Source organism: Oryzias latipes, chromosome 5, assembly GCF_002234675.1.
Source record: "Oryzias latipes chromosome 5, ASM223467v1".
Taxonomy (NCBI): domain Eukaryota; kingdom Metazoa; phylum Chordata; class Actinopteri; order Beloniformes; family Adrianichthyidae; genus Oryzias; species Oryzias latipes.
The window spans coordinates 14,066,537-14,085,738 of record NC_019863.2 but is presented as its reverse complement, the minus strand read 5'-3'; the positions used below and the strand labels follow the sequence as shown (position 1 = coordinate 14,085,738).

The following is a 19,202-nucleotide window of genomic DNA, read 5'->3' as shown; positions in this document are numbered from 1 at the left end:
AATCATTTTCAGACGTGTAGCACTTCACAGAAATATGTAATTTAGTATTCAAAATCATAGAAACAAATGGAACAACCGAACTGAGGCTTAGTGACCAAAAGTCACATTTTAGTCAAATTTAGACAGAGTTCTTTCAATTTTCTTTCCTGAAAATAACTTTTTTTTCTGTTTTCAAATTAAAATTTTGATTTAAACATAATAATTAATTAAATCAGAGCATGCCTTTTTTACTATTAGAATAATGTTGGCAATTTTTGCACAAAATTAACCAATAATTCCACTAATTTTAGAGTTTCTTTTGCACAAACATTTCTATTTGAAAAAAAAAAGTTTTTCTTTAAATAAATCACAGTTTATAATAAGGAATTTTGTCACTGCTGTGTAATTCTTGTGAGGTTAGATACAATTGGACTTCAATGAACCGGTCAAAAAAATAATGTTTTGTAATTTCTACATTCACTAACAGTCTTTTTACGAGAAGCCTTTAAAAATTCTTATTGAACAATAGTGCAACTTTTGTTGCAACTTTTCAGTCAAACTGCCATAAATTAAAGCCAAAAATAATCTTAAAAAAATATAAGAAATTAAAGAGGACTGGATAAGTATTAGACTGCTTCTTTTGGAATTGGTGATATTCATGATCAAGCTGTGTCCACATGACCAGGGAATTTTCTGGACAACAGTCTGATGTACGTATAAATGGACCCAGGTAAATGTCTTGTTAGTTGAACTGAAGCCTGTTGTCAACCACATTGTGTCTCATGTCAGTGTCATTGAGAATTTTTTTTATAATGGTATCATATCAGTAACAGTTTCTTGTACAAAGAATCCGCAAACTTTGGACAGTAAAGTAGTATTTTGATCTGGCTTTACTTTATGTTTTTTTCTCAATTCAATTCAATTCAATTCAATTTTATTTGTATAGCCCAAAATCACAACAACAGTCGTCTCGATGGGCTTCGAAGTAAAACATGAACTCAAAAGGATCACGAATACAAGAAATTGGAAATTGGGGCTCTTAAAATAAAGTCTACACTGAAGGGAGATAGAATTACCGGTACTTCTCTGAACAGCAATAGAGAAGTTCTTACTTCAGCAAAATTGAATTTGGAATGCTGGAGAAACAATAATTGTATCTATTGTGCTTTAATGGATTCCCATGAGAAAAGCTTGGTTAAATTTTTTATGTGAATTAAAATTTAAAACTTACTGAAACCAATTGACACAATTAAAAGGCCAATTGATTTTAAATAAGTTACTGGCAGTGGAAGGTCCCGTGGGGTGGCGAGGGTTTCACTGATCCCTTTTGTAACCTGAATGAAGCCCTTAGTTTCTTTCTTAAGTGAGTGATCGGCCACTGCATAATACATTGGAAAATCCTTTAAATGAATCAGAAAATATATATTTTTTAATTCACATCATTAAAAAATATGTCCCGTTGCTCAAATAAAACGCAGTCATGATGTTCTGGGTGTCAAATGCTACTTTGACATCTTTCTCACAAGTAGTTTGGATCTGGAAAAAGAGGCACATTTGTGACACTGTGACAGATGCACTGAAAGTCCAACTGATGTGTGGAAAAGTAACCTCTTATCTTGACTTTGATTGAGTTTTATTTGTGTTTTTTTATTTTGTGTCTCAGTTTTCTTGTTCATTCACTTTGGTTCTGTCTCCACACCCTGCCAAGATCACAGCAAGCATATGATTAAAACAGCTTATTACAGTCGGGAATTATTCCTTAGTGCATTTAAAATGCCGTTGTTTCTTTTTAGTAGTTCCGTCTCAAATCCAGTGTGTTGTCAACGTCTGCTTTCAGGGATTTTCAGAGATCCTTTTTATGCCTCTGTGCTGCATTATTTTTTCATATGGAAAATAAATACATCTAAGTAACAACAGACAAAATGATCATTACATTTTTTGGGGGATTGCTACGAAACAATATAATAAATAGTATATTTTATTTACATGAGGAGGAAAAGTCAGACAATGTTCAAATCAAGTTTATTTCTGATTAAAAGCAAAGGCATGAGTAGATGAATCAACTGGTCAAACAAGGTCCTTGCTGCAAAATGCTTGTCCTGCACTCTTACATGATCTGAGGAAAACAAAAGAAGAAAAAAAATGTTGATGACTTTTAACAATTTGGATAGTTTCGCGTTTCGTCGTGAACATGCATTAAATTATGTTTTAAATCTTTCATTTTTGCATTTTTATTAATTTTCTCTCATACTGACCGAGTTCATCCAATCGATGTAGGCAGACACGCGGGTGAAGACGGTGGGCTTCTGGGGATAGTTGCATCCATATGCAGACCCGAAGCTGGTAATACCATGGACATAGTATTTGCCGCTAACCTGGCAGTTCAGAGGGCCTCCAGAGTCTCCCTGAAAGAAGAAAATGTCGATAAAATATTGTAAACTTCGTGATGTCAAATTTAAAATTTAATAAACTTTTAAAAGATACGTTTCTTAGAAATACATGGAAACCAATTTAGCAAAACTGGTTCAACAATTCTTTGGGAAGATGACTCACGTTGCATCCAGACTCAGCACCGCCTCCTGCGCACACCATGGTGGTCTTCACAGTGCTGCCCCACCAATCACTGCGGGAGCAGGTGCTATGGTCGACCACAGGAAGATAGGCCTCTTTGAGCTGGGATGACAGGCTACCACCGGCTGTCGAGCAGACGCAGTGATATTAAAGGGAAATGATCATCTGACATCGACAGGAGGTGGAAGGAACTTACTGGAAGTGAGTCCCCATCCGGTGATGTAACAGAGATTGTTGTGAGGCAGAATCTGCCCAGAGGGAGGAAGAGAAGCCAGCTGGACGTAAGAGTTCAGGGTGACGTCAGAGGCCAGTCTCAGAAGAGCAATGTCATACCTGACATGAATGGAAAAAATAAAAAGATTTTAAGAGAAGCCAGCTTTGTCTGAGGCCTTTTGTGACTTCATTTCACCTCCATTCTCTTAAAGCCAGGGTACTCAGAAGCTTTTGAGGCAGAATATTTCCTTCCTTGTGTGAACTTTCATAAATTACTCCACCAGGAGTATAACTACTAAGTATCTAGTTGTCAATTTGACAATTTTTTGTTTGTTGAAAGCCACGCCCTTTAGCCAAATTTGAAGTTGATTTACACTTAGATGTTGCACATCGTGAGAAATTCATCAGTGCATATGTTTTTGTCCTGGATTCTTTAAAAAAGTCTATATATCTGACACACCAGAAGGTATAAACACTGAAACACATGATCCAACAAGATCATATTGTAATTTGTATTTGAAGAAAAGGTGCCCAACAAGCATTAAGGTCCGCTGTCCAGCGTTTTCCAAACAGCACTGTTCCTACAGTATGTGATGGATCAAGGTGATCAGCAGCACATAGGAGGGAAAGCATGGAAACTGGAAAGAAATCAGCCCACAAGGGTTGGATCAAATTTCCAATTAATGCATGTGCCAAATGAAGATTAAGATTCTGTGCTGTTCCAAATCTTAAACCTGTTGCAAGAAAATTGTTTATAAAATGTTTTTAAAATAATAATAAAATATGCCTCAAAAATATATTCTGTCTACATTTTTCTTCTCATCCAAGTCACCATAAAAGAGGTCTGTCAAGCGTTAAACAAGATATTCCTGAAAATAATCTTTCAATGAGAAGTGTAGAGCTAATTGATGAGTCTTGCCTTTTGTTGGGATCTGTGACTATCATTTGAGGCTTTGATCAAATTTGAGCCCATTGCAAAACAGGTCATGTTTCCGAGCACATTGGAGCAGACCAAATGCATTCTGGAGTTGCAGCATAGTGTCTATGTGTCTGCATGGGCTTGACTTTCAGAGCCTAGAATGCAACAGTTTTTACAGTTCAAAACAAAAAATTAAAAAGTTCCCTTTGAAGAAAGAAAAAGAGCCTAAACGTCCGCCCTTACCCATTAGACACTCTGTTAGAGTCCCACTGGGGGTGGACATAAACTTGGCTCACACCGATGTACTGCTCTGTGCCACCGCTGCTGTAGATGTCATGTTCACCGAGAACAACGCGCCACGTCCTGCTGCTGCAGTGTTCAAAAAAGAAACCAACAAAAACCAAAAGTTAAAAAATGTCCCTTTGTTTACTTTGCACAAAACTTAATGCAGAAAGTAAACCGCAAATTTGAAGCTTCTTTGAACACAAGTCATTCAATCTAAACTTTGTTTGTCTAATCTACAGCAGATATTGCTGTGACATTAAATATTAAAGACCTTTTGTTATCCTGATAAAATTAGGAGCTTGTTAACATAAAAGAATTAGGTTTCAGCTTCAAGAAAAGATCTATAGCTGGAGGTGATTAGAGTTGTTTAACGATGTATACACAAGCAAAATATACTGGCTAAAGACTAATGTACATTTGATTCATAGTATTAGTAAAAACAAATACAAATAAAGCCTATATTGCTAAAAATTACTGTGTGCAGCGAATGATCAAAATACCTGTCCACACAGTGAGCAGCAGTCATAACCCAACCCCTCTGAATCAGGGTTCCCCCACACGTGTGGTAGTAACTGCCACCAGACAGGTACTGAAGAGAAATCTAAGGAGGGAAAAAACAAATCAGATGGGGATGTGCAAAACATTTAAAGATTCTAAGCCAGATTTGATTTAAATACAGCTTTTCCTTTTTCTGTCAAACTCCTGTCCAGCTTTGTCTGTCCACCTTTTTCATGCAAACTCGTTTTAACAGGTGGGTACCTGCCAGGGCCAGGAGTTGGGACTGGCCACTTCACCTCCCACAACTCTCTCTCTGATGTCCTCCAAGTACCTGGGCTGGTGCTCCAGCTCAGCCAGTACTGGTCAATCGAAACATTAAAAAAGAAAGTCAGATAAATCTTTACTATCATATTTTTCCCGACCAAAGCAAATTCAGTTCAGTTGGAGCAAAAAAATAAATAAATAGACATGGTGATAGAAAACAGGCTATAAGTAAATAGCTAAGTTTGACAAACACTGATCAGCTGTAAACAGTTATCCAGTGTGTAGTAGTCCTACCCAGGGCTGAGAGGCTGGTCAACAACAGAAACCTGAGCATGTTTGCGCGTTGGGTCAAAACCTTCCACTAAGAATGAAAGCTTCTCTCTGTCTTTTCTACCCAAAAGTAACCTTGAACTGATGCTGGCAATTCTCTCTGTTATGTTTCCTCAGACCAGATCCAAGTAATGCACCTGTGATTAGTCTCACACCCTTATCGCATTCTGTTTATACATGCCTCTTGGTCTCACTAGTGGAATATTGTCAAGGATTCATTTCAAAAATGTGTCATGGCATGACAAGGCTTCAAGCGATTCAGATGATGGGAGAAAGATTATCATACGTCGATTAAAAAACGCTGTTGGTAAATACATTCATGGAAAGAGGGGATGTTTTTGGCTTTCATAACTTATGTTTGTCTTTTAAACTGTCATTTTGGTTTTTGGCATCCTTTGGACATGGTTGGTTTACCTTGGTAAACAGGAAAAATTGGCTTTGTCTGGACAACACCCACAAGCTGCCTTTATAAGCAAAATGTTTTTATTTGGGTTTGCCAGTTCTTGTATTATATATATATATATATATATATATATATATATATATCCTCCTCTCTGAGAAAAGAACATAGCAACCTCCCTGAACAGAATCCAGTAACCATCACAGTGGCAGACATCCAAGAAAGAGTCTCAGGTATGAAGAACTGGACAGCACCGGGCCCTGACATGATACATGCCTACTGGCTAAAGAAGCTTACCGCACTCCACGAGCGCCTGGCAGCACAAATGAACCAGCTGCTAAGAGATGGGACTCACCCCGAATGGCTAACAAAAGGGCGAACGATCCTGATCCAGAAGGATCCCTCAAAGGGTGCAGTCCCATCCAACTACCGGCCAATAACCTGTCTGTCCACAACATGGAAGCTCATGTCAGGCATCATTGCAACAAAGATAAATAGGCACATGGATCAATTCATGAGTAACACACAGAAGGGCATTGGTAGAGACTCCAGAGGAGCCAAACACCAACTCCTGGTCGACAGAACAGTCGCTCAAGACTGCAAGTCACGACACACCAACCTGTGCACAGCCTGGATTGATTACAAGAAGGCCTATGACTCAATGCCACACACATGGATCACTGAATGCTTGGAGCTGTACAACATCAACAGGACTCTAAGAGCCTTCATAGGAAACTCAATGAAGCTGTGGAAAACCACCCTTGAAGCCAATGGGAAGCCACTTGCACAAGTGTCCATCAAATGTGGGATATACCAAGGTGATGCTCTGTCCCCACTGCTGTTCTGCATAGGTCTCAACCCCCTCAGTCAAATAATCACCAAGACTGGCTATGGATACCGACTCAGAAATGGGGCCAACATCAGTCACCTCCTCTACATGGATGACATCAAGCTATATGCTAAGAGCGAGCGTGACATTGACTCCCTGATCCACACCACCAGGATCTACAGTACTGACATTGGGATGTCATTCGGGCTCGAGAAATGCAGCGGGATGGTGACAAAGAGAGGCAAGGTAGTCCACACAGGAGGGGTCTCACTCCCAGAAGGAACAATAGCAGACATCGAGGACAGTTACAAGTACCTTGGAATTCCACAGGCAAATGGCAACCTGGAGCAGTCAACAAGGAAAGCTGCAACAGCTAAATACCTCCAACGAGTAAGGCAAGTCCTGAGAAGCCAGCTCAATGGCAAAAATAAGACCCGGGCAATAAACAGCTACGCACTGCCTGTTATCAGATATCCTGCAGGAATAATAAGATGGCCAAAGGAAGAGATACAGACCACGGATGTTAAAACACGAAAGCTCCTCACCATGCAAGGAGGGTTCCATCCCAAATCCAGCACCCTGAGACTGTATGCTAGCCGCAAGGAAGGAGGCCGAGGACTAATGAGCGTAGAAGCCACTATCCAGGATGAAACATCCAAGATCCATGAGTACATCAAGCTCAAGGCCCCAACTGACAGTGTGCTCAGTGAATGTCTCAGGCAATGGAGAGCAGAGGATACAGTGCTGGAGGACAGATCCTCATGGGAGGACAAACCCCTGCATGGGATGTACCCCCGGACCATAACTGAAGTGGCTGATATCAAGAAGTCCTACCAATGGCTAGAAAGGGCTGGCCTACAGGACAGCACCGAAGCACTCATCCTGGCAGCCCAGGAACAAGCCCTGAGCACCAGAGCAATAGAGGCTCAGATCTACCACACCAGACAAGACCCAAGGTGTAGGCTGTGCAAAGAAGCGCCTGAAACAATCCAGCACATAACTGCAGGGTGTAAGATGCTGGCAGGGAAAGCATACATGGAGCGCCACAATCAAGTGGCTGGAATAATATACAGGAACATGTGTCCAGAATATGAACTGGAAACCCCAAGGTCAAAATGGGAAACACCTCCGAAGGTGGTAGAGAATGAGAGGGCAAAGATCCTGTGGGACTTCCAGATCCAGACTGATAGGATGGTAATGGCGAACCAACCAGACATTGTAATGGTGGATAAAGAACAGAGGAAAGCCGTTGTGGTGGATGTGGCAGTGCCAAGCGATGGGAACATCAGGAAGAAGGAACATGAGAAACTGGAGAAATACCAGGGACTCAGAGAAGAACTGGAGAAAGCATGGAAAGTGAAGGTGACAGTGGTGCCTGTGGTAATTGGAGCACTCGGGGCAGTAACCCCCAAGCTGGAGGAGTGGCTACAACAGATACCTGGAAAGACCTCAGACCTCTCAGTCCAGAAAAGCGCAGTGCTAGGAACAGCTAAGATACTGCGCAGGACCCACAAGCTCCCAGGCCTCTGGTAGAGGACCCGAGCTTGGAGGAGAAGCCACCCGCGGAGGGTGAGAGGGGCGTTTTATAAATATATATATATATATATATATATATATATATATATATATATATAGCTACTTTATGCAAGGCCATATTTCAAATGAGATGTTGTAAAATGACTTCAACTTAAGGAATTGCATCAGGCAACGAGGAGTAAGTCAAAAACAATAAATTCCTATCAAAATTGCTGGTTTTTTATCTACCAAGAAGAGGTTAAAAAAGAAAAATAGCTCAATCATGCAAGGTTTTCTGACTGGTTCTCAAAGATGTCAATAACCTGGAGGTATGTTTAATTTGTCTAGAAAATTCTACAGAACCTTACATTTTTCAGATACTTTTTCATCTGTCAGAAAAAACTTCATAAAAACTTCTAAAAGTTGTTATTTTTTCTATTTAAATGCACAGTCATTCCTACAATAGTTCCTGTTTTAATCCTAATAATTTCATTTACTGTTTTAGATAGCAATGCTTGAAGTTGATTGGATCATATCGGAGATGTGTCAACTGAGCAGCAAAAGAAAATGTTTTGTCTAATGTGAGAGTTGCACAGAATTCCAACTAAAGTACAATTTTGTTCTTCCGACTTAATAAAAACAAACAAAACAAAAATGTAAGCACAATAAATTCTATATGTTTTTGATCATTTAAAGTGATTTTAAGCCAACGAGAGAATGCTATGTGCCGTCTTAACCCTTATGCTATCCTATGACCCCACCCTTACATTGACGTGTTCTCCCTACCATGACAAAGGTGGATAAAGGTGAAGAGGATTTCATGTAATCCATGGACACCAGTGAAGATCACAAATCATTGAAGAAAAAAGGTTCACCGCACTGTCTAGTGGGTCTGGATGACCCAACTCCCAATGTTAAAGTGCCTAGGATAGCACAAGGGTTAAAGCTTAACTGAATGTTACTTTTGTTGAGGAAGCAGAGGAACAGGAAATGAGGTGTCATTAATAACCAAATAAAAGGATTAGAATTTAACATTCCATAAAATGTTAGCACATCCCAGGAATGAAATACAGTTAACCTTGAGACACCCATTTGTAAAAATAGAGTCTAAAATCTTTACAGATTTGTAAACTCTACCTGCTTACCTAAAAAAAACATTGAACAATAATAAAGATCTGCCTTTTACAGAGATAGTTGATATTCAACTGAGTATTGTAGTAACAATATTTAAGGCAATGGTAAAAGGATGACTATGTGAAAGGATAACATTTCTGTCAGCACTAGAAGAAAGCAGCCAATAATTAGGACTTACCCGAGTCAAATTGAGAATTCTAACATTGACATCTTTTGTCATCTTTTGTCATCTCCTTGGGAACAATGAGCTGCAGACAGAGCCACACGTGGTAACCATTTGGTGGTTTAACCCTCCAATCCCACCCCTTAATGCTAAGGGAGACATTGGGTCCCATTTTTAGAATATTCGGATGGGTATGGATTCACAAGATTCCAGTCTCAGGGTGGAGACTCTGCCACAAGGCCACTAATGTGTTAGCTATTGAGTTGTCTGGAGTACTGTAGGGGAACACTCTTAAAACATCCAACAAACAGTAGAAAACATCGCATTGCACGGTAGGATCAAACTCAAAATTGGGTTGTGTTTTATTTTTTCTGAAATACAATACAAGCATTTTCATGACCGAGTCGCATAGGGAAAAAGAAAACAAACAAAATGGTCAAGTCAAATCCAGATTGCTTAGTGTGTCTTAATGACTGCAATCCTCAATATCAACACCAGAAATCTTTGTGTTTGTGTGCGGGGTCAAAACTCAACAATAAATGATCCCTTCTCTCCATCTTACCTGGACTTGACCTTGAACAGATGCAGGAAAATACGACTGTGCTTTTCCCCCTGACAAAAGCCAACTATGCACCTGCGATTTGTCTCACACGTTGTCACATGCTGTAAAAACAGACCTCTAACCTTCACCAAGCAAACACTGTCAAAAACCTAGAATCAAGAATGTCTAAAAGAGGGATTTTTTTTGGGGTGACATACTTTAAGGGGATTGTTCCATATTAATTTTTTAAGTTAAGAAATGTTTTTAGCAAAATAGATATATGCTTAAAGTTCTATTGTTATTCCTAACTTAAAACAAACATTACCACATGACATTTTAAAAAACAACTACTGGTAATGTGATGAGGTATTTAAGTTTACAGACATTTGAAATATGTTTAAATCAGAATATGTAGAGCCAGCTTTCAACAAACTGTCTTCTTCTTTAAAGTCAGAAACCAGAGCAAAAAAAAAAAGTTTAGACATTAGTTTTTAATCAGCTGATAAACAAAACAATTTAGTGAAAGTTATGGCACATATATGATCCCAAAACAGTGTCACTTTTTCTCTAAACATTAACACTTCACGTGTTATCTGTTTGACATTGAAACCAGGCAATATTGTTTGAGCCCAACACTAGAGGGGACTAAAGACTAACAAAAACATGACTACAAAGTGGGAAATCTCAGCTGGGCAACACAGGCATTCACGCACAGACCATCTCATCTGCATTTTACTGCAGTCCAAGGATTTGGCTTTTTAGACTTAATTCATGCAACTCTCATGCAACCATTTTGGAGCTTTTTTGTTTCGACTGAATTTAGCAAAAAAAATTGCATTTTTAAAATCACCAGTTATAAACTTGATGATGGAAGAGATTTCCGTGCGTTTTTTTGCATTTTAAATTACAAAATGAATCGCAAGAAGATTACAGTACTTTTTAAAAACCCATTTTATCATTTTTAGCAAGTCAGGCATGAGTTCTAACAATAGGATTTTGGACAATAGGAGGACAGATCCTAATTAGACAGAAAGTCATTAAAACTGCATGGATTTTTGGATTATTGCCTTATCGGGCTATTGAAGAGATAACCGTGCTGGCTGGTAATTGAGCTAGCCCCCTGACACAAAGGGAAAAAGGTCCTAATACTGCAATACTTCTCCTCCCTTCCCCTGTTTCAATAATGTCCTATAGAGCATCCTCATCTGCTCTGAAGTTCTCATGTACCCCTACACCAACCTTTCCTCACAGAGGCATGAATCAAACAACAAGATCAAAGACAGGAAGTGCTGGGCATGTGTTAATTAGAGATGTTTGTACATGATACAGCTTCCCCTCATTAATGAGCCGTCATTTTGGCTGCTGTAAAAATGGCTCACACCAGCCAGTGAATTGAGAAAAAAAAGTAAAAGGGAAGCAATGATAGGGACTGTGAAAGAGAATGTGGTCAGTTATCCTAGGGGAGAAGAAGATATTTTAAATTTACCCATGTGACATGAAATGTACCTGAATGAAAAAAAACTTTTAAAAACACATAAAAAGAGGTGAAGACATTTTCTTTTGGGTTTTAAGCACAAATGTCATCAGGGAAGATGGCAAAAACACAGTAATTACTTGGAAGTTTTACAGCCGCAAGATGGAACCGTGAAGTTAATTTTATTTTTAGACAGCAATATGGGGAAAAGCGTGATCAAGATAAAACTTGATCAAGATTCATTACAACATGTTGAGCACAGCATGCCCATAGAAACAAAATGTGCAAAAACATGTTTGCCCTACATGCTCACAAAGTGGTTTACAGCTTTGATATTTCCTATGGGCGACCTACCGTACAGGTTTGCCCATTTTTCATCTGCAGACAGCCCGTATCCAGCTGTAAGAGCAGTTGTGACTAAAGCATATGCTGAGGACAGAGGAGTATACCATTCCATCATCCAAGTTTAAATCCTAAAACAAGTCAAAAAAGCCTCATGGTTGCTCCATAATGGACATGAATAAGGTCTGCCCTGAGTCTCTCAAGTCTCTGGATGTTGTAGGCCTGTCTTGGATAACACAGCTTTGCAGCATTATGTGGTGATCAGGATCAGAGTGAGCAAAAGATTAATTGTGATTGATAAATAGAAAAGTTTAATGGCTACAGTAATGTGGTTGCTGTATTAATCATTTGTAACGAAGATGATCATGAGCTTTTGGCCATGCATGAAATAACAAAATCTCTAGTACAAATGGGTAAAATAAGGTGACTGGGTTCTACTTTAGAAATGGAGCAAGGAGCTCCATCACCCAGAGGGACCTCAGAGTGGAGTTGCTCAGGCATCTCCTTTGGATGGCCTCCTGGACACTTCCCTGGGAAGGTATTTCGGGATTGTGGTACTGTGTCTCTCAGCTGGCCTGGAAGCACCTTTGGGGCCCCTTAGGTCAGCTGAGAAAAGTTGCTTTGGAGAGAAGAGTCTGAAGATCTCTGCTTAGACTCCTACCCTACGTTGGACATATTTTAAAAAAGCAACCTGCTAGAGATTTTTTTTCTCTCATCATAAGTAATTATCTTGTGTGCTGTAATCCCTTATGTTTAACTAAAATGCGATAAAAAAATAATTGAAACCCAAACAGAACTGGTAAATTAAAAAACCAATGACCAAGAAAATTATAACTACAAAAACAGTGATTTTGAAAGTGTATTGATTTTTTAATTTAAAAATGGGTTCAAAGATTTTGTGATTTTCTTTTTTTTTTGGTCTCTCTCAATTTCAATTTGTTGTTCTTATGCATTTCAACTATTGTATTCAAAATAAGGGCTAAAATTAAATAGTACTAAAATGGTTAAATTGTGTGTAAACCACTTCACCTTCAATGCAGCAACAGCCCTTTCTTATCACCCCTTTTTTGCTTTTTCTCTTATTTTCAGAATAACAAACATTTGCACGCGCTGACTGAGACATTATACTATACCACAATGTCCTAATCATCGTCCCTTGGGCATTTACACTTTCTCCTTCAGGTCAGAGAAATGTGTATGTATCAATGCAGTCATGCGCCTTCCAGGGTGACAGCCATGAAGCTGATGCACTGGTCTGTTTGCAGCCTTTAATTGCTATTATTCCAAGTAAAAGGAATCAATATGTCCTACTAGCCCAATCTCTCCATCTCTCTTAAATTTTAAACAGATTGGGTTTTCTTGATGTTGTTTTCTCTCCCATTTTTCTTTTATATTTTTTTTAATTAATTTCTGGTTTGCCATAAAGGATTTGGGGTTGTGTGCTTGATGAGACCATGATAAACAGGGTGTAGTGGTAGCTTGGAACTAAGGACACATGATCTGCTATTGATAAAAGGGACTGAAGTCTTGTAGAATATTACTCAACAAATACTTTGGTTGCTGTTGCTTTTAAGTTTTTGACTGCTCCTGTCTCCAAGTGCCCGGATGAAATGCAAGGTTGGGTCAGGAAGGACATCTAGCATAAAACAATAGGAGGCTGCTGTACCTAAACCTATTTTCTTTAATTGAGGAGTAAAAAAATGTGTGATTAAAAACTGACCTCACACCATGTTGGGTTAATCACAAGTCCTTCGACGATATTCATGCGTATCATACATAATGAAAAGGTAAATACGCTCCTAGCGAAAGAAAATGTTTTTTTACAAGACCCACCAATAACGAAAATACAAAATGATCTTAAGATGAGATGAGTAAATTTTTCAGTTGCTGTATATATATATATATATATATATATATATATATATATATATATATATATATATATATATGTGTGTGTGTGTATATATATATATATATATATATATATATATATATATATATATATATATATATATATATATATATGTGTGTGTGTATATATGTGTTATGTATGTATTTATTTGTGTGCCACAAATGTCCGTATGATTAAAGCTAGAAACACAAAAGAAGCTTCTGCAGTAGTCTTTTCTTAGCATGTCTTCATTACATTGTACAGTTACTGAACACCTGTCATCAGTTGTCAAAGTAATTATTCCCAGAGGGAAAATGTTGAAAATAACTCATTATAAACACTTCATCTTTCTAATGCTGCACTGCAGTCTGGTTTATGAGTGCAAGTTAAAGATGAGAAGATAAAAAAATGATGTTGTAATTGAAAATGGGCTGCACAAAATATGTGATTATAGGCTGGTTTTTATAAGTTTTTTTTTAATGTAGGCTTATTGTGATTAATTCCTTTGCTATAAAAAGTCTTATTAAGGAATAATTCAAAAAGATTTGCAGCGGTTTTTTGCTGAACACCAAGTTTGGTGCGCAACTTAACAGAAATACCACATGTTTCTCTTAATCTGGGTTCTTGAACTCTAATCTGTAACACTACAGGCTTTTTCAAACGCCATTTTTTTGTCTGCTCCTGATTCACCACAATTTGAATAAAGAAATACTCAGAAAACCTATTTTAAGCTTTAAGTTCTTTATATATGCCCTCCATCAGGAGAAAAAAATCACAGTTTTTATTGGAGTGGGTCTTTAAACATATGTGTCTCAGACATGTGGAGCCGGACACTCTTTACTGAACAGTACTGCTGAGTGTCATGAATGAAGTTACAACATAGTGTTGGGGGTTAAGTGAAACCATATGTATATTTTAAAATGCATTGTCCTACACATGAAAACAAGTCATTGAGAGGCACTCCTGTTCTTTGATCATTGAAATGTTTCTCACAAGAGAAAGTCTGAGTTGGGCAAAAATTTAGTTCCCACACTGCACCATAGTCAGACTTCCCTTCTGAACAATAGCCAATCACTTTGAACTCTGCAGCCATAATGAGTTTACAAGCAAATGTGCAATCACTAACAGATTTGAGGAGCGTGAAAACATACAGAACAGTATACTAATGATTCGTTTTTCTCCCCAAAAAATTGTTTATGTACTTTTTTATTATGTAGATACTAAGACAGAATCTTAAAACTTTACTCTGTGTATAGATCTGGTCATTTGTAGCAACAACAAAAGTGATATAATTTTAAAATCTATGCACTGATACATTTGCTATTGTTCTGTGATATCGTTTGGGATTAAGGGCCGTGTGATTAGCGCAAAGAGTTTATCAACAATGAAAACCAATTTACTCATAAAAATAATAATATTCTGCACTGCACTGAGTACATTTATCAATATGACTGTGATATATCATCTAGATTATGAAAAAATATATTTTTCAGACATTCTCACTGAAAAGTTGGAAAGTAAACGTATTAGCCAAAATATGCACATCAGTGTTCTATATACTGCATAACCACTGGTCTTACAGGAAAATATATTTATCTTTTTTCTTATCAAGAAGGAGAGTCTAAGGGCAGAGATGCCCAGTTTAACTTAGTCTCGTTACTTTAGTTTAGCAATTACCTACTGTATTTAATGACCGATTCCATGTTCCACAATTACAGGCATGACGCCCATTGAGACAACTATTGTTGTAATAATAGGTTATGTAAATATAATTGAATTGAATTATACTGTGAAATTTGCAAGTTGTCCTTGAAATTTGGACAACCTGCAAAGAAATGTATACCCTTAAAAAGCAGAACAGGTCAAAGTACTGTGCTCTTTGTCGGAAAAGACATTTGGTAGTAGTAAGGCATTTGATGGCAAACTCCTGTAATGCTGATAAAAGTGTCCTTGACTGATAATGACCATTGCCAGCCAAGGTAGGAGGCATTTGTCTGGACTGGGACCTGCAAACACTCATTATCAGATCTAGCAACCATCTGTCTGTAAAAGACCTTGTTTGTCTCCCTCTGTTGATGGCATCCTCTGGATCAGCACCAAAATAAAAACCAATCACCTTAATGTAGGTTTACTGCTGTGATTGAAAACTGACTAAAATCAAAACGGTCGACTGGCTTTTGCCCCTTCTTTGTCTTACCTTTTCAGCGATAACTTAGGTGACTTGTCAATGAGGCCCTGGAGTGTACTTGCACTCACTGCCAGCTCCCCCTGAGTTTCTTGGCAAACAGCATACCCTTGGCCAAAATAGGAGCCAGTCTGCATGGAGAGAGCTGACAGAAGACAACAAAAGAGGAAGGAGAAGAAAGATTGTATAATCTTCCCCTGTGCGTGAGCCCTCACTTTTCACAAATGTAATCCAAATTAAATATTGTGGGAGGTTTTAGCTCACTATCTGTTATGGACTTGTTGGTTCCATTAATGGTAACACGAATCCATTTCTTTTTTTTTTTCCTTCAAAACTTTTGTATACTCTTTGACATAGTACTTAAGATGTGTCATCCACAGCTAAAATTGTTTGCTTAGCACCATGTACAACAATGTACAATAATTACAGTTCCTACATCCACAAGGCTTAGTACAGCCGATGTAGTATAAACTGATAGCATTTTCAGAATGAAAAGAAGTCTGCTTTTCCAGTGGACCACAGATAAGCTGAAATGAGCTGCAGCCAGCTAACTCATTAAAATGTTAACAAAAAGGAACATTAATGGAGAAGACAGCATGGCAAGGAGGTGGAGACACTACAGAGAAAAAAGTAAATATATATAGGGAATGACACAAATGTAGAAAAGCTAGGCCTATTTCAACTTTCTTATGCCTTTTAAGCAACACATAAACATGGAAATTCAGTGTTTAGATATAGACAATTGCCATAATATGGGTCTGTACTAAGATCAAATAACACAAATGAAAAAATATATATTGAACAATGAAAATGTATGTGAGAAAAAAACAAGTTTCTGTCTTTGGCCACAAAATCTGTTCTCAACTGCAAGAAGCAAATATACTGCAACTGTAGATACAGCTGGACTGACAAGTAATTTCATAAACTAAGGTGAGAGCTTACTCTCCAACCTAATGCTGTTTCTTCTCCCCACTATGCAACGTAAAAAATATTGCAGCCTATCCTTTTGTCAATATAAAAGCAGACAGTCCTTGCAGGATTTTTGTGCAGTTAAACCTTGTGTGGCCTTTTGTTGGAGATAATGGAGTCTTTAAATGTTTTTGAGCAAAACACACTCTGAGCAGGTTCACTATATTCATTTATTTATTTATTTTACTTGTCCTGTCCAACAGCTGGGCAAACAGATGAGAGCTGAAGGCCTCTTGTGTTGGACATATTTTACTTTTACAACAGGGGTTATGAATCTTCTGACAAACCAGAGGTTTGCCTGAATAACCCCTTTTGTAATCGAGGCCAAACTTTATTCATTTTAATCGTATTTGAAAATCTTTGGTGTTGGACCGGGTGGATAAAGAAAAGGAGGAAAGAAGAGAGAGGGATATTAGAGAGGGGGGTATAGGAGGGTGATTATAGAAAGGGGGGGTAAAACCATGAATCAGCATAAAGCAACAAGTTTCTGGATGGTTGTACTCATTACGGTGAGGTTCAGATGTAATACACGTCTATAAGGGCGGGGCCTGTCCACACACACACTCAAATGTTATAAACACATCTGTGGGCTGCAAAAATGTTATCATGTCAACATGTACACAATACAAATATTGTTCCCACACGCATAGTTATGCCTTCAGACCAACTAATGTGAAATAGTTCATTCAATCATGCTAAATATTAGTGCAAAGGTGAGCTAACACCTGTGCTCAAGTGAGTGTTTATATTCTTCTAAAATGGATGATGGAATGTAAAAGAGGGAGGCATAGTGCCCAGTCATCCCCACACCAAGAGCCCCGCCGCAGCAGCAGCGGCAGCCAGAACCCCCCCCAACACCCGCAGCAGATAGAGAACAACCGCGCCCCGGGCGATCACATCCGCCACCCAGGCCAGGGCCAGCAGGACCACCACGGGGGCCCCCAGAGCCAGAGAGCAGGGAGGCATAGGGGGGCAGAGAGTGCAGCTCCAGCCCAACCAGGAGAGCAGCCCACCCACCGCGCCGGGAGGGCCCAACGCAGGGCCCCGCCCCAGAAGAGCGCCCACAGCCAGTATATTCATTTTTAATCCAGCACTGCTCAGACCACGGAGACCACATTAGCAGCGCTTAGTTCCATTTGTATATTAAGAACTAATGAAAATTTTTCACAAATTTGTGAAAATATATTTAATGTTGTCATTTTGTTAAGTGTAATTAATTAGCACCAGTAATTAGCAGTATCTACAAAACCAGTTTTTAATCAAAAGATTTATTTATAATCTTGGACTTTGATAAAAGCCCCATAAAGTCTTGTTAAAAGTGTACAATAGCTTAAATCTTGTATTTGGCTTTCTGGGAAATAAAAAAAAAATGTATTCACATTTCAATAATGCGTTATCTCTTTAAAGAAGCATATATTACACAGTTGGAATAATGAAAAATTTCAAGTACAATGCATCATATTCAACATAATCAAAAACTATCCTCAACCCACACTCTTGCTGTTGCACAAAAATAATAACCATCTTGCCTGTGGGAACATCTGCAGGATTTCTAAATGAAAAAAGGGCTTCAGAGAAACTTTACCAGTAAATCTGACCTTTGTTTTCAAGTGGATATTTTAAAAATGATATTAATTTTGGCAGACTGCCAACTTATTTTTATTACATGAAGAAAGTTTTACTGCAAAAAGCAGGTTTCACAAATACCCTGGGGTGCTTTCTTTTTAATACATGGCGATTGTGCTGTCTTTGATAGATCTAAATTAACAGAAAAATCCTCCCAGTGAGCATCATGAGCGAGCATCATCTCCATGAAATCTACATTTAGCTGAATGTACATGCCAGGGCATGTTATTAAAATATTTATTAAACCGGAAAAGCCATTTGTAATTTCAAACTTGTGTGTTTCAGTTCCTCAGAGTGTTTAACTGCAACTTGTTTTACCTGACTGAAACAGAGCATGACTCACCTTCCCAGCACTGGTGATCAATATGAGACACGGGCTTTATAGATGTTGCCACAATGTCACAGTCAATACTATGGCAAATGGCAATTATGGGGGCATTATCAACAATTTCATGGATGAGCTCTCCCAGCCTCCTGGCAATACTGTGTATGACAGATTTGGCAACCGCATTCTTGTGACACATCTGCCTTGTTGCTCGCATTTGGCTCACTTGCTCACTTTGACATTTCGAATGTTTAATTGAATCCACTACAAGGAATTGAGCGGAGCAGAAAACAGATTTGTTAACAGTTTTGTATGAGGCTTGCAACAGCATACTTCCAAAACAGCTTGCAGTTGGAACCAAAGTGACACCGTTGGTGTAAGTGTGTCAAATGTGTTTGAATTTTTTTTTCTGCGTCTGTTTCACACTAGGTCAATTAACATGACAAAACCAAAAAAGCAACTAAAGAGGGGTTTTTTTAGGCTATCTTTTGTGTGTATTTCAAAATGTCTGAGTATGTTTTATCAGGTTTTACCTGCTCTAAGCAGCTTGTATTATTTCTCTTATTTTTTTCTCGTTTTAACACTGTGAATCCTTCTCTGTAACGAGTTCTATATAAAAAAAAAATTATTTACTTACTAAAAAAAATGATCTTAAAACAAGTCATTGAAAAAGGCTGAGGACAATGAACAGAAATGAAAACAGCTGTGGATGACTACAGGAACCTGGGAGGCTGACAGACAGAACATGA

The 19,202-nt window shown here is 38.3% G+C and overlaps 1 protein-coding gene across 2 annotated transcripts; it reads right to left on the bottom strand.

Annotated features, from left to right (window-relative positions):
* Nucleotides 1-1,984: 1,984 nt before the first annotated feature.
* On the bottom strand, nt 1,985-5,184 carry LOC101156080 (elastase-1). 2 transcript variants are annotated; one of them, XM_004068819.4, is made up of 8 exons: nt 5,024-5,184; nt 4,727-4,824; nt 4,468-4,568; nt 3,926-4,051; nt 2,747-2,883; nt 2,533-2,675; nt 2,235-2,384; nt 1,985-2,095 (listed from the first exon to the last, which is right to left on the bottom strand). In XM_004068819.4, the coding sequence occupies exons 1-8, from the start codon at nt 5,061-5,063 to the stop codon at nt 2,087-2,089; spliced, it is 804 nt and encodes a 267-aa protein (XP_004068867.1). In that variant the 5' UTR covers nt 5,064-5,184; the 3' UTR covers nt 1,985-2,086. The 2 variants fall into 2 exon arrangements, with proteins under 2 accessions (XP_004068867.1, XP_023810728.1); XM_023954960.1 differs by lacking the exon at nt 1,985-2,095 and having other exon boundaries at nt 2,199-2,384.
* Between the last annotated feature and the right edge of the window lie 14,018 nt (nt 5,185-19,202).

Bases quoted from the DNA above. Each gene is read 5' to 3' on its own strand.
- LOC101156080 (XM_023954960.1), bottom strand. From the start codon at position 5,063: ATGCTCAGGTTTCTGTTGTTGACCAGCCTCTCAGCCCTGG. The intron at 2,884-3,925 runs GTAAGGGCGGAC...CATTCATGTCAG, and splicing joins TCTAACAGAGTGTCTAATGG to GTATGACATTGCTCTTCTGA. The intron at 2,385-2,532 runs GTGAGTCATCTT...TTCTTCTTTCAG, and splicing joins GTGCTGAGTCTGGATGCAAC to GGAGACTCTGGAGGCCCTCT.